The following is a 16,588-nucleotide window of genomic DNA, read 5'->3' as shown; positions in this document are numbered from 1 at the left end:
TGCGTTGGGACGGGAATGACGGGGAACCTGCGTCGGGATGGGAATGACGGGGAACGGGTAACCTGCGTTGGGACGGGAATGACGGGAAACCAGCGTCGGGACGGGAATGACGAGAAACCTGCGTTGGGACGGGAATGACGGGAAACCAGCGTCGGGACGGGAATGACGAGGCACCTGCGTCGGGACGGGAATGACGAGGAACCTGTGTCGGGAGGGGAATGACGAGGAACCTGCGTCGGGACGGGAATCACGGGAAACCTGCGTCGGGACGGGAATGACGAGGAACCTGCGTCGGGACGGGAATGACGGGAAACCAGCGTCGGGACGGGAATGACAAGGAACCTGTGTTGGGACCGGAATGACGAGGAACCTGCGTCGGGACGGGAATGACGGGGAACCTGCGTTTGGACGGGAATGACGGGAAACCAGCATCGGGACGGGAATGACGAGCAACCTGCGTCGGGACGGGAATGACGGGAAACCAGCGTCGGGACAGGAATGACGTGGAACCTGTGTCGGGACGGGAATGACGATGAACTTGCGTCGGGATGGGAATGACGAGGAACCTGCGTCGGGTAGGGAATGACGAGCAACCTGCGTCGGGACGGGAATGACGAGGAACCTGCGTCGGGACGGGAATGACGGGAAACCAGCGTCGGAACGGGAATGACAAGGAACCTGTGTTGGGACGGGAATGACGAGCAACCTGCGTCGGGACGGGAATGACGGGGAACCTGCGTTGGGACGGGAATGACGGGAAACCAGCATCGGGACGGGAATGACAAGGAACCTGTGTTGGGACGGGAATGACGAGGAACCTGCGCCGGGATGGGAATGACGGGGAACCTGCGTTGGGACGGGAATGACGGGAAACCAGCATCGGGACGGGAATGACGAGAAACCTGCGTCGGGACGGGAATGACGGGAAACCAGCGTCGGGATGGGAATAACAAGGAACCTGTATTGGGACGGGAATGACGAGGAACCTGCGTCGGGACGGGAATGACGGGGAACCTGCGTTGGGACGGGAATGACGGGAAACCAGCATCGGGACGGGAATGACAAGGAACCTGTGTTGGGACCGGAATGACGAGGAACCTGCGTCGGGACGGGAATGACGTGGAACCTGTGTCGGGACGGGAATGACGATGAACTTGCGTCGGGATGGGAATGACGAGGAACCTGCATCGGGACGGGAATGACGGGGAACCTGCGTTGGGACGGGAATGACGGGAAACCAGCATCGGGACGGGAATGACAAGGAACCTGTGTTGGGACGGGAATGACGAGGAACCTGCGTCGGGACGGGAATGACGGGAAACCAGCGTCGGGACGGGAATGACGTGGAACCTGTGTCAGGACGGGAATGACGATGAACCTGCGTCGGGTCGGGAATGACGGGAAACCTGCGTCGGGACGGGAATGACGAGGAACCTGCGTAGGGACGGGAATGACGGGGAGCCTGCGTCGGGACGGGAATGACGGGTAACCTGCGTTGGGACGGGAATGACGGGAAACCAGCATCGGGACGGGAATGACGAGTAACCTGCGTCGGGACGGGAATGACGAGGAACCTGCGTCGGGTCAGGAATGACGAGGAACCTGCGTCGGTACAGGAATGACGGGAAACCAGCGTCGGGACGGGAATGACGAGGAACCTGCGTTGGGACGGGAATGACGGGAAACCAGCGTCGGGACGGGAATGACGAGGCACCTGCGTCGGGACGGGAATGACGAGGAACCTGTGTCGGGAGGGGAATGACGAGGAACCTGCGTCGGGACGGGAATGACGGGAAACCTGCGTCGGGACGGGAATGACAAGGAACCTGTGTTGGGACCGGAATGACGAGGAACCTGCGTCGGGACGGGAATGACGGGGAACCTGCGTTTGGACGGGAATGACGGGAAACCAGCATCGGGACGGGAATGACGAGCAACCTGCGTCGGGACGGGAATGACGGGAAACCAGCGTCGGGACAGGAATGACGTGGAACCTGTGTCGGGACGGGAATGACGATGAACTTGCGTCGGGATGGGAATGACGAGGAACCTGTGTCGGGAGGGGAATGACGAGGAACCTCTGTCGGGACGGGAATGACGGGAAACCTGCGTCGGGACGGGAATGACGAGCAACCTGCGTCGGGACGGGAATGACGGGAAACCAGCGTCGGAACGGGAATGACAAGGAACCTGTGTTGGGACGGGAATGACGAGGAACCTGCGTCGGGACGGGAATGACGGGGAACCTGCGTTGGGACGGGAATGACGGGAAACCAGCATCGGGACGGGAATGACGAGGAACCTGTATTGGGACGGGAATGACGAGGAACCTGCGTCGGGACGGGAATGACGGGGAACCTGCGTTGGGACGGGAATGACGGGAAACCAGCATCGGGACGGGAATGACAAGGAACCTGTGTTGGGACCGGAATGACGAGGAACCTGCGTCGGGACGGGAATGACGTGGAACCTGTGTCGGGACGGGAATGACGATGAACTTGCGTCGGGATGGGAATGACGAGGAACCTGCATCGGGACGGGAATGACGGGGAACCTGCGTTGGGACGGGAATGACGGGAAACCAGCATCGGGACGGGAATGACAAGGAACCTGTGTTGGGACGGGAATGACGAGGAACCTGCGTCGGGACGGGAATGACGGGAAACCAGCGTCGGGACGGGAATGACGTGGAACCTGTGTCAGGACGGGAATGACGATGAACCTGCGTCGGGTCGGGAATGACGGGAAACCTGCGTCGGGACGGGAATGACGAGGAACCTGCGTAGGGACGGGAATGACGGGGAGCCTGCGTCGGGAGGGGAATGACGGGTAACCTGCGTCGGGATGGGAATGACGGAGAACCTGCGTTGGGACGGGAATGACGGGGAACCTGTGTTGGGACTGGAATGACGAGCAACCTGCGTCGGGATTGGAATGACAGGGAACCTGCGTCGGGACGGGAATGACGGGTAACGGGTAACCTGCGTCGGGACGGGAATGACGGGGAACCTGCGTTGGGACGGGAATGACGGGGAACCTGCGTCGGGATGGGAATGACGGGGAACGGGTAACCTGCGTCGGGACGGGAATGACGGAGAACCTGCATCGGGACGGGAATGACAGGGAACCGCGTCAGGACGGGAATGACGGAGAACCTGCGTTGGGATGAGAATGACAAGGAACCTGCGTCGTAACAGGAATGACGAGGAACCTGCGTCGGGACGGGAATGACGGGAAACCAGCATCGGGACGGGAATGACAGGGAACCGCGTCAGGACGGGAATGACGGAGAACCTGCGTTGGGATGAGAATGACAAGGAACCTGCGTCGTAACAGGAATGACAGGGAACCTGCGTCGGGACGGGAATGACGGGTAACGGGTAACCTGCGTCGGGACGGGAATGACGGGGAACCTGCGTTGGGACGGGAATGACGGGGAACCTGCGTCGGGATGGGAATGACGGGGAACGGGTAACCTGCGTCGGGACGGGAATGACGGAGAACCTGCATCGGGACGGGAATGACAGGGAACCGCGTCAGGACGGGAATGACGGAGAACCTGCGTTGGGATGAGAATGACAAGGAACCTGCGTCGTAACAGGAATGACGAGGAACCTGCGTCGGGACGGGAATGACGGGAAACCAGCATCGGGACAGGACTGACGAGAAACCTGCGTCGGGACGGGAATGACGAGGAACCTGCGTCGGGACGGGAATTACGGGAAACCAGCGTCGGGACAGGAATGACGGGGAACCTGTGTTGGGACGGGAATGACGAGGAACCTGCGTCGGGACGGGAATGACGGGTAACCTGCGTTGGGACGGGAATGACGGGAAACCAGCATCGGGACGGGAATGACGAGTAACCTGCGTCGGGACGGGAATGACGAGGAACCTGCGTCGGGTCAGGAATGACGAGGAACCTGCGTCGGTACAGGAATGACGAGGCACCTGCGTCGGGACGGGAATGACGAGGAACCTGTGTCGGGAGGGGAATGACGAGGAACCTGCGTCGGGACGGGAATGACGGGAAACCTGCGTCGGGACGGGAATGACAAGGAACCTGTGTTGGGACCGGAATGACGAGGAACCTGCGTCGGGACGGGAATGACGGGGAACCTGCGTTTGGACGGGAATGACGGGAAACCAGCATCGGGACGGGAATGACGAGCAACCTGCGTCGGGACGGGAATGACGGGAAACCAGCGTCGGGACAGGAATGACGTGGAACCTGTGTCGGGACGGGAATGACGATGAACTTGCGTCGGGATGGGAATGACGAGGAACCTGCGTCGGGTCGGGAATGACGAGCAACCTGCGTCGGGACGGGAATGACGGGAAACCTGCGTCGGGACGGGAATGACGAGGAACCTGTGTCGGGAGGGGAATGACGAGGAACCTCTGTCGGGACGGGAATGACGGGAAACCTGCGTCGGGACGGGAATGACGAGCAACCTGCGTCGGGACGGGAATGACGGGAAACCAGCGTCGGAACGGGAATGACAAGGAACCTGTGTTGGGACGGGAATGACGAGGAACCTGCGTCGGGACGGGAATGACGGGGAACCTGCGTTGGGACGGGAATGACGGGAAACCAGCGTCGGGATGGGAATGACAAGGAACCTGTATTGGGACGGGAATGACGAGGAACCTGCGTCGGGACGGGAATGACGGGGAACCTGCGTTGGGACGGGAATGACGGGAAACCAGCGTCGGGATGGGAATGACAAGGAACCTGTGTTGGGACGGGAATGACGAGGAACCTGCGTCGGGACGGGAATGACGGGGAACCTGCGTCGGGACGGGAATGACGGGAAACCAGCGTCGGGATGGGAATGACAAGGAACCTGTATTGGGACGGGAATGACGAGGAACCTGCGTCGGGACGGGAATGACGGGGAACCTGCGTTGGGACAGGAATGACGGGAAACCAGCATCGGGACGGGAATGACAAGGAACCTGTGTTGGGACTGGAATGACGAGGAACCTGCGTCGGGACGGGAATGACGTGGAACCTGTGTCGGGACGGGAATGACGATGAACTTGCGTCGGGATGGGAATGACGAGGAACCTGCATCGGGACGGGAATGACGGGAAACCTGCGTCGGGACGGGAATGACGAAGTGTCCGTACCGTATTTGACCTGAGCCATGTCCCCCACCACCATGTCAGCCACCGGGATCTGGATGACGTTGCCTTTCCGTACAACGGTGAACTTCTGCTCCTGCTCGATGCGACTCTGCAGACCCCGGAACTGCTTCTCTTTGGACCAGTCGTTAAACGCTGTTACCAGGACGACACACACGACGGACAGCAAGATGGCGGCGCCCTCGATCCAGCCAGCATCGGCCTCGCCTTCGTCCTCCACTCCCCCCGCACCTTCTCCACACGCTGCACACAGATGAAGGGATGAGACATGGAAAGAAGGGAGGGATATGATTGTAACACACCAGGTGAAGAGTTTAACACCACAACATTTAAAGACCGGTGAACTTCTTGTGTCTTGGCGCTGCTGTAAAGCTTGTGTACGCTGCTGTTATCAGTTCGCATTCTGAGGTTTCACATGAAGCCACAGTGGTTCAAATTTACAGCCACTGCTCATTCAGTCCACTTCCTCTGCCAGGAAAAGCAGCTCTGGCCCTCATTGTCTTCTTCTCAGCTTCTATCTGCTGCCCTGCCTGCTTGTCTCCTTCCATCAGGCTGAAACCAAACAGAATGATTCCATCTCGGCATCAGGACTCTTTTATTTAAGCCTCTGACTGGAAGATTAGACTCACACCTGCTGAAACTGCTAAAGAGAAAAAACCCATCTGATCCATCACCATAAATTTCCTTTGACAAATAAAATCAGTAAACTGATGGAGTAAAACAGTAAAAGTGTGTGTTATGTGCAGCGAAGCCGAAGAGCGGTTTAGCCCGCGCAGCGCAGGATGAAACAGATTTCAGATCCATCCATAATGAATCCACAGCGTCTCGGCTACATTGTGGTGTTTGTTGCATGTTTGTTCTCTTGCAGTGATGAAATGTTGTTCCTGTTCTGGATGGTAGTATCCAGGATCTTGTTCCTGTTCTGGATGGTAGTATCCAGGATCTTGTTCCTGTTCTGGATGGTAGTATCCAGAACGTCGTTCCTAGTCCTTCCCCCTCCCCGCCCTCCATCATGTTACTGTAACTCCACCATCGACGCTTGTTTCTGTGTCCCCTCCTCCTCTTAGAGCTCCATCTGCCTTTACCTCCTATCTTTGCCTGAAACTGAATGCTTCTGATGGTAAATCATCTTCCTCGCCCCTCTGCAGCTCACACCAAACAAAACCCCACACCCACTCACCATGTTAGCATCCCAGCTAGCGCCTGCCCAGGAACGGACCTTAACAGACCCCTCTGCAAAGTGCTGTTTTTAATTTCACCTTGCTTTTCTCTGCTTTGTATTTTGGTTTATTAATGTTTTTGGGGAATTTGGACACATCTTTTTTCTCCTACGCTGCATGTTTGTAGCTGCCACATCATGAGAACTGACCACCTGTTGGATAGTTAAAGAGAAAACATATCATCATCACGCATCGGAGGAACAACAGAGAAGAACGAATGCATGCATACGTTTTATTGAAAGCATGAGTGTAGAAATGAATGAGTCTTCATTGGAAACATGTTTAACGCTGTTTATGTTTACTTCAGACACTCGGTGATTTCCACTTTGTGAAAACATTATTTACACCGTTTAGAGATTTCTGAAAGATTACAAATTGCTCTTTATCCGGTTTTAATCTCCTGAACTTTTGCAGTGAGCTTCTGCTTGGAGCTCCAACATTGGCAACAAATTCCTTCGTCCTTTTGTTCAAACCAGTTCCCCCGCCGAAGTGCTTCACTCTGAAACTGCCACTGTGACCCAACAGGGACACAATAGATCTGTTTGACTGGTTCGCACAGCAGCTGGCTGCTCACACTTCCAGTCCAGCTGAGTACGACTGACTCCTGCGGTGCGGTCAATAATAATTAACATTTTTTTCAGAGTAATGCTTTTCAGAAACGGTGGTTCACCACAGCTTTAGAGACACTTGCACGCCATTCTTTACTGTTCCTGTAATTCAAAGAGAGTTATTGCAGCAGTTTGGTGTTTGTGAAAGGAAACCCAGATTTTAAAATCCAGATTATTTCAGAAGTTCTGACTTAAAAACTGAATTTATTTCACCTGTTATTCTTCCCTTCACCTCTGATCATCACCTGCTGCTTTGCCTTTTCCTCACAAATCGCCTCCAGTCACCAGGCCCACCCTCTCTCCATGCCCTTACCTTCACTTTCTTTACTAGGAGGCTGGTAGAAGGAGAGGCCGAGTGAAATGATGGCGGCAGCCTCCAAGATGATGAGGGTGACGTCCTGCAGAGCCTCCCACACAAGTTCCAGGAAAGTCTTGGGCTTCTTCGGCGGAATAAAGTTCTGGCCATATGCTTGGTGCCGACGCTCCAGATCTGCCGGGTCCCCACTGAGACCTGCGCATGAGACAGTTGAAGAGGTCACACATGGCATTTTGTGACGTTTATGGGGAAAAGCACATCCAGACAGACACATTCAAAGTTCACATGGCTGAAATCAGCTTCAGCTTATCACCAGCATGATCAGCAGAAAGGCACCGACAAAAACACTTTGTGTCTCTTAAAGGTCAAACTCAAAGTTTCTGTCCCTCCGAGACGAGTCTCTGCCTGCAGTGCACCCATCCTCACCCTCATCTCCCCTCCAACCTCCCCCCTAAGTGATGCAGTTTCCATGGTGACCAGGATATCAGGTCCAGGCCTTCCAGTGTCTAACAGGTTTCTGCCCAGCAACAGGTGATGTCATCCCTCCAGTGAGCAGCGCTTTTCTTTTACTTTTAATTTGTTTTTTTCTGATTGGCTGGCGTGGAGGTGGTGATGGTGGTGATGGGGGGGGGGCACTGATTTGTGTGCTGTGGTTGGCTGAGACGGGTGCCTGTCCTCGCATCCACGCACCGTGTGTGCGTGTACGGAGACGTCCTGGTCCAAGATGTCTGCTGCAGGGAGTCATGTGCAGCTCGCAGCGCTGCAGAGGAGCAACATGATGCTCAACAGGGTTCTGGCCACGGCGAGGCGGCAAGAGAGGAAACAGGTGACCTTATGCTGAGTAATCATAGGGAGCTTTCATTACCCCCCCTCTCCCTCCACCATCCCTCCTTTCTTCTCTCCCTCCTCATCCTTTTCCACAGCCTCTCATCGGCTCTCCTCCTTCTCTCCCTCTCTCTCAATCTCCCCTTGATGTGTCCTTGACAATGCGGCAAGCTGTTCAAGCTCTCCCTCCTCACCCCTTGGCTACCCCCCCCCCCCCCCCCCCACGCCCCCCCAACACACACACACACACTCCTCTCACTCCTTCTTTCTCTTGTTCATTGTTGTTCCTCCTCCATCCAGTCTTTTCAGTGAGGACATAGAGGTGTCGTACTGCAGTGGACGAGTGTGTGAGAGGGAGAAACCTCCATCCCTCTCTGTGTATCATATTACAGATGATGTACAGCATCAACTGCATCATTACGCAGACACGTGAGTTGCTGCGTGTGCCCACATTTCATCTACCAGTTCCAGCCCTGAAGCAGAGTCTGCCGCCACACATGTGGAGCAGGACAGAAATCTGGGACTGAGCGATCCGTCTCAGGCTGCAGGTAGCTGCAAGGTGGACTCAGAGCGCCGTCTCTCTCTGCGTCTGTTGATTTATAACGTCAGACACCCACGGTTGTGAAAGTCAGCGCAGCTCGAGAGAAGCGCAGAAAGCGCTGTGTGTGTGTGTGTGTGCGTATTTGTGTGCATTGTTTGCCAACTTTGCTTTGTAAGGACATGTTCAGATACATGACGGTGTGTGTTTGTGTTCGCTGCACTGATTCCTGACCAGCTCAGTATCGAATTAGCAAGACTCAACACAGACTTACTGTAACTCAACACCCACCAGCCCTCTCACTTTTCCTCACACACACACACACACACACACACACACACACACACACACACACACACACACACACCATGCTAACAGATGAACACACACTCTGATCTTCCTTCTTCATCCCTCTCTTCCTCGCTGTCTCCACCTCACCGTTCTGATTACTGTGTCCGAGCCAACTCCTCGCCGCTGTTGTGTTGCTAAGTTACTAACTAGTTGAAGGAGTGGGTGTAGAGCTGGACCACACCCGTGTTCCAAGATGCAAGTCTGCACATCTATTCTAGACCCCAGATTCCTGCCTGACTCGTCACTACTGACCTAATCAGATATGATAGCTAAATCAGCGACTTATGTTACCATTACAGCCATATACATATCTTACTGCTAATCTGCCAAACTGAAACTCAAATAAATCAATAATTATCACAAACTTTCATTGATCAACAGTTTAAACCCAAATTAATTCTTAAACTAAACATATCAGAAGCTGATCAGTCCTGATTACATAACACAACTTTACATGTAAACAAAAAGAAAACAATGGATCCGAGCTGCAGCAGCCATCACCCAGAACTTCCGTTTGTAGTCACTTCAGTCAGAGGCTACTTCAGGTTTGCTGCCTCCATAGCCTGCACCCCTATGCAGCGGGTCCCGGGTCAGGACCACCTGTACCTGTACAGACTGGTTTCACTGGTGGGAGGAATACGCATCTGGAATATCTTGTTTTACTGTGATGAAAGAAGTGTTTAATTCTTTCAGGTAAAAGGGAGAAGGTGTGTACAATAAGCTTTTGCTTCCAGCCACACCCTTTCAGTCACACAGACCCACCGACCTTTTAAGTATATGTATGTGTGTATACATATGTATATATTTTATTTTTTATCTCTGCTCTTACATGTTCTTGTGGTTCTTAAAGGCTTATTTGAGTTTTGCTTCAACTTCTAAACTGCAGTGTTTTCCTCGTGGGATCCTTCGCACCAGGAGCTTTCCATGCTCAGTTTGGGGCTGTTGTCATGGTGATTGCCCTTGTTGGGGGCTGTGGGTCCTGCACTGCAGCCTTACGGCTGTGGTGGGAGCTCTGGCCTGCCCTGATCAGGCTGGTTGAGGTGGCAGGTTCGGTGAACATGGGTGGGCTGGATGCTGGTGTGATCGATCCACAAGACCTTGTTTCCTCTCAAATGTTTAGTACTTCTAGTACTTTTATACCAAATACACTAAAAAGGGGTTGTATCTGTGTGTGTGTGTGTGTGTGGTGGGGGGGTGGCGTGTATGTAGATGTAAGTGTGACTGTGTGCGAGCGAGGTCATGATAAAAATGTGTTTAATTACTTTGTTGTTTACTTTACTGTGTGGAGACTAATTTATTTTTATATGCATAAATTGTTTTATCATCTGAAACACTTTGTAAATAAAGTTTGATTTGATTTGATGAAATAAAATAGAAGTTGCTTTTGCTGATAGAAGCTGAGTTTAATTTTTGACATGTTTGTAAAGGACGTGCAAACAGTAAGTGTGTGTGTGTGTGTGTGTGTGTGTGTGTGTGTGTGTGTGTGTGTGTAACTGTGCACATGGCTGCAGGTATTGTCACCAGAAGGAGACGTGGAATCAAAGCGAGGAGACACAGAGAATGCCTTTTTCACCCTCATGGGAATATTTCTGGGATGAAGGAGGAAACAATCATCCAAACATGTGGCTTATCCAGCATGTTGGAGGAACTCAGATGGATGTGGAGAGGAGTCACACACACCTGCAGATGACAGAGACTGCATGTTACAGCTGGAATCCTCCAGATGTGGTGTCCTGGTCCTAAACGCCATGTGTCGCTGGATGTCACGGTTATCTGGTTTCCACTCTGCAGTCATTAACTGAGACCAAACATGTTTCAGTGTCTGGATTTCTCAGAGTAACAGGAGCAAATGATTGCTCCCATGTGCAAAACATGTCAGGTCAGTGCATGATGCTTTTATTGTGAAAATCAGTCTTCTGTTCTCCGAGCTGCGAGCTGGAGAGTTTTCAGACGGGCTTGTAGTCAGTTTATGAATTCCTTTTTAAAAATAAATGCGGGCTTTATTAGAAACAAAACTGTGTCATATTCATGTTTTTTCTTTAAGGTGGCAGTACATCCACCCTACATCCCCACCGGGTTTATTATAGGCTGATCTTTATTTTCTTCACATTATAAAACTGGAATCTTAGCAGGTCTGGAACTTATCTTGTCTTATTTTTATTTTCCTAAACTTTTCATGCTGTTACTGTTTAAAAATAAACTCTTCATCTTTCTATGTGTGCAGTAATTATAAAAAAGACATTTTATATTCATATTTTATCCAACCCAGACTTCTACCATACATAACTCTTCGTGGCGTTCTGTTTTCATTGTTAATATTTATTCACCTTTTCTGTTAAAACAATATCATTTCATAATTGCAATTTCTTATCTAAGAGAATAAATCAAGAGGTGTAATAACAGGATGGCCACAATTATTTAACCATCTTTAAATCTAAAGTAGTAAAGTTACAACTCTAGTTATTCTGCCGTCCCATTAAAAGTCTAATAATATTCAATAATACAAACATACTTAATGAAAAAAAATAGTGTTACATCCCAGCTCGCAATGGGTGAAGGCCGCAACATAAATTAAAGTGTTCCAGATTTAATTGGAGTTTTTGGGAATTTTATTGTCCCACACAAAAAGGAAAAACAATATACACCCAAGAGGGAGGGGCAGGTGGTGCAGCTTAAGTACAATCAAAGCAAACCCAAAACAAAAAGCACAAACTACTGTCAGTTAACCATCCAAAACAATCAAGACAGAAAAACACAAGGCTAAGCCCAAAACTATACACACAAAAAAACAACAATGCATTCAAAGAGCACAAAACACAAACAAGCACCACCAGCTACCCAGATAACAAAACCAACCAAAACTACACAAAAAGCCAACAGCAAGATGCACAACAAGGCTTAATATTTTCACACGAAACAGCAACCAGTCTGCGAGGGCAAGCTGTATCCAGAACCACAGCTGCCGCGGAATGAATAAGTTGCAGGTCCTTTATACTGGAGTGGAGATGTGTTGAGTCTTGATTGGTTCTGAAGGCAGCCAATCAGCAATACAGATGAATGGGGTGTGATGAGGTGCCAATCCGAGCCAGGTGATGCTAGTGGAGGTTGCCCATGCTGTGAGAGAGGATTTATTATAGGAAAGTGGTGGCAGTTGTAACAAATAGCCATTACAATAAATACTACACCAGATTGTTTGCTTTTTAGGACTTATGAACAAAAAAATAAAGCTTTGAAACAGATATCTTCTGTTGTGTTCCACTGTGTCCACAGCTGTGCTGCAGCTCCTGGCTCTAAACTAAATCTCATATTAATGTCAGAACATTTGAAAGGAACTGAGAGATAAACAACTGGTAGCCGTAAAACTCTACACGTGTTACTAGAAAGGGCTCGGTTAGATAAATCTAGATGAATAAACATGTCTGCTGTTTACAGCTGAATGAAGACCAGTCGTATGAATCAGTGCGGCTGAATCTAAACAAAACTGCAAACACAGGTCAGACCGAACCAAACAGGACGCTTGTGTGCTCTGATTGGTCGGCTCCAGCGGCCTCACTAGACTCTGCCCACCCGTCAAAATGAAAATGAGAATTTTAATTTAATTTGATTTTAAATAAAAGCATTTTATAGATGCATAATTATTTCATGCCTCCTCTCTCTATGCCCAAGACCTCTGTTTGCCGTTACCAGGCTCCTAAACCTCAACTTGGCAACGCCGTCCAGTGTTCTGCATAAACACGTGTTACCTCCTCAGACTTCTGCCTCCTGACCGTAGCATAGAGGCGTCTGGTAAAAGCTGATCGCCTGGCTCGTTGGCTGGTAACTAGCTTTGTCCGGTGTGGTTAGCATTCCAGGGGGGTGGGGGGGTTGTTGACAGAGCAGGAATAACAGCGTCGGCAACTTGTAACTCTTGTATTGACATCCTGAACCAATAACAGTACAAAGTCAGTCAACACTGACCGGGTTTTACAGTCATCCTTCCTCGCACATCGGTGGAAGCAGAAAAATAAAACATAAAACTGCCGTAACTTACAGCTACCCTCTTCATCCCTCTTTACTTCCAGTCTCACCAGGTTTGTTCTCTGCCCATCCCTCTAGACCCCCCTGCTGTTACGGAAAGGGCAAACTGAAGCTGGCAACACGTCTGAACTAAGTTAGGCTGTTTATTCTGGAGAACATGCTGTAAACACTGAGCAGCGTTTTTATCTGCAGCGAACGTGTCATGATGACCCGCACCTCTGCTGCTTTGGGAGATCTACCGTCCTGCAGCTTTGAGATGCATCGCTTCTCCAACACACCTGAATCTCATGTCTGAATTCCCTCCCCTGCATGGCATTCAGCTCTGCAGAGGCCTGCTAACCAGACTTATTTAACCCAGGGGAGCTGAAGGGACAAGGGCTGCATTGGAAAGTTGCAGGGCAACTTTATACGAGTGTTGTTAGTGCATCAGGACAATTACAGGCATGTGGAACTACAGCGCAACAAGAGATCTAGTAAGAAGGTGGCCATGTTGCAACGTCATCTTTAAATGGGGTAGAGGAAAGTGGTCAAACTTGTTAGCTTTACACGTTTTAGTGAATCCCGTGTGTTGTAGGAGAAACCAGCAAAGTCCACCGCAGATAAGTCAACTTTTCCATTGAAATGGAGGAGCATCCATACTCTTTACCCCATGAGGAAAAAAGTCTGAGTCTTTATACACGGCGAGGCCAGCGAGTGTGACGTAGTCGCCGAGGGGAAGCTGTAACATGAGGCGACTCCGTCTGGAGGAGGAAACAGTAAGTCATGTTGCCGACAGACCGACCTGGTCAGAGGAAAAACATCTCATCATTTCCAGGCTGGAAGCCGCTGTTTTTCCCACACAAAAAAGCCGCTGGTTTAGAATTCAGCGAAGGATACGGCGATTCCTAAACAGGCTCCATGAATGTTTAGCTAACTTACAGGCATCTCAACAACCCAGAAACTCAGTTGACAGAGGTGGCGGCGACAGAAAAGCCTGCAGGCTGACAAGATATGCAGCCAAGTACGGTTTGGAAACATTTGGGTTCAAACCGAGCCATAAAGGCGATCTGCTGAACCCTGAGGCCCCGCAGTGCAGCCATGCTACAGAGTCTGGCAAAGGGAAGCAACGCTTTAAACTCCATCTTTTAAAGGACAAACCCGTAGATTTGTTCCAAGTCGGGACCGACAGGTGATCACCTGTTCACTGCTCTGTTATGTGGAAGGAAACAGCACAAAGCCTCTCCCAGCCCAGTATAAACTGGGACATAACCTGCATACACACCGCTGATACATGTACATGGTTCATAAATGCATTTTAGAAAGATTTATTACATTATTAAAATATTTAAATAAGTTAATTGGCCGACAGAAATGAACTGACGGACGTTATAGAGAAGTCAGACTAACATGATTTTATACACCTGTTTAATCTATTATAAACCATTAAAACAAAGCTTTATATGAGAGAAATAAAAACATTCTATTAGCCTACAATATTTTATTTATTTACATAGATCAGATATCCATTTTTCTGGTTATGTCCATATCATGTTTCATGTCTAGTTTGAAAACACAAACCTGTTGAACGATGAGAGTAAAATAAAGAAACGACGTTCAAATTAAAATAATCCTGTTAATTAAAATACTGAATCTTATAGACTGACAGAGGAAAATGTAGAAACGCTTGTTTTCTTGGCGAGGAAGCTGAAAAAGTACAAGGAGGAGATTTTGCTGCTACAGTATTTTATTTAATGTGGTGCTTTTCATTTGAAAGCCATTATTTTGTTTTACTGGTTTTCTCTGTTATAAAGGACTAGAAATTTCAATTCCCAGGCCAGTTATTCATTTTGATTATTTGTGTTATTGTTCCTAAAGTCTGTTGTAAAATAAAGGAAATATTGACGTTTTACTATTTTACTAAATGTATCGACATATAAAACGGTGTGGAAACAGAATTTGGTATCGGGACGACGTGTTAGCAGTAGCCTGGCAGCAAATACATGGAGGACAAGTTTGTAACTTATCAGCATCAACAATGAAACAGAATTATTGTTCTGTCCATCATCATGACGGGACTCAAATGACATTTTCACATTTGTGACTCCGCAGTTTCAGTCGTGGTAATCACGAGTTTAAACGGCGGGGCGACAGAGAGTGCTGCTCAGTTGTTTGCATTCAGTTAGCGCACCGCTGGATGGGCGTAATTCTCACATTATGGATGCAAAATGAGTTCATGCCTCCTCGCTTAGGATGAGTCAACATCTCAAACTATGTTTTTCCTCTGGTGGTGGCGTTAACATGCTCCTGGTAACTTGGCAACACAGTCCACAGTATTCTGCATGAACCTTGTTTAAAGTCAACACAACATCACACATTTACCCACATAATCTGCTGTTTTACCCTGAACTGCTTAAACGACGTGGATAGGTGAAGACGAGCTACAGATCTAAACTGTCACAATCAGTCAGGTTTAAGCCTGATCTCCATCCAGATTATTCTCTTCTTCACTACTTTTTTGTCTGCTTTTGTTGGAGTACTGAGGGGAGGTATTTTTCCTCATAAAGGCCTGTTTTCATCTGTCTCATTGCTTTGTTTTCTAGTCCCTTTTAATCCTGTTTAATATTTTAATATCTTGATGATTTGTTGTGATTTGGTTTGATTCTGTGTCCTGTTGCTCACCTCGTTTTATTCTGCTGTTTGCTACATATCGATCTCACGTTTGTCACTAATTTCCTCTGAATTTATTATTTCCTTTGGGTTCCTTTGGTCAGAGCTGATCCACACGGATGCCGGCAGCCCTTTTGATCCTGCGGATGTCTTGTTTGTGTTTTTGTTCCAGCACTGCAGTAGATCTCATGCTTGATGCATTATCTCCCACTGCAGCATCTTCTGTTAATTTATGAATTTTATTCAAAATGTCCACCGTTCAGCCTCCGATGATGACATAAAACAGCGACATACCAGCCCCCCCAGAACATTTACTATTGGAGATTCTAGTTAATCCTACACTTTTACTTCATTCAACCATTTATTGATTTACTCTACTGGCTTTCTATTCATCCATCCACTATAATCCCGTCATCCACTCATCAATCAGCCCATCCAGCCGTGCTCTCTTTGCACGCAGCCCAGCCAAAAACTGCCTTCCACAGCCAGGATTACACTCCGTAAGTAAAAAGGACTGCTTTCATTTCATCCATCCCCCTGAGTTGTGTTGGAGTGAAGCTGCTTGAGGTGTGGTAACACATGAATAAAATAAAACCAACAGCTCGATGGTTTCAGTCCCGTTTGAGCCTAATAAGACAGATTCATTAACAATAACAAATTTTGCAGCGTAACTTGTGCCGCGAGATGCCGGTGTGTCTCCAGCCCTGCGTGCAGGTTAATTCATCATTCCCAGCCTTCCATCCATCCACTCACCTGTTCACCCATTTCCACATCCAACAACCATTGCACCATCTGCACTCTCACCACTTCAACTATCAGGCCATGTTCTGCTCTCTCATCCACACATCCAGCCATTTCTTCCACCACGCCTGCTCACCATCAGTGGTGCTGGACTGTAGTCTCTGGCAGAGTCCCTCGG

The 16,588-nt window shown here is 49.6% G+C and overlaps 1 protein-coding gene across 1 annotated transcript in view; it reads right to left on the bottom strand.

The window, feature by feature from the left end:
• atp2b3b (ATPase plasma membrane Ca2+ transporting 3b) overlaps nucleotides 1-16,588 on the bottom strand; it is a gene marked incomplete at both ends in the record, with an annotated part of 115,303 nt that overhangs the window by 96,174 nt on the left and 2,541 nt on the right. The window contains 3 exons of the mRNA XM_079239556.1: nucleotides 5,134-5,391; nucleotides 7,290-7,487; nucleotides 16,547-16,583. Of these exons, the coding sequence (XP_079095682.1) occupies nucleotides 5,134-5,391; nucleotides 7,290-7,487; nucleotides 16,547-16,583 (493 nt within the window). The remainder of the gene's footprint in view (nucleotides 1-5,133; nucleotides 5,392-7,289; nucleotides 7,488-16,546; nucleotides 16,584-16,588) is intronic.

This window comes from Telmatherina bonti, assembly GCF_933228915.1.
Source record: "Telmatherina bonti genome assembly, chromosome: 4".
NCBI lineage: Eukaryota > Metazoa > Chordata > Actinopteri > Atheriniformes > Telmatherinidae > Telmatherina > Telmatherina bonti.
This window is presented reverse-complemented; position numbering and strand designations above follow the sequence as displayed.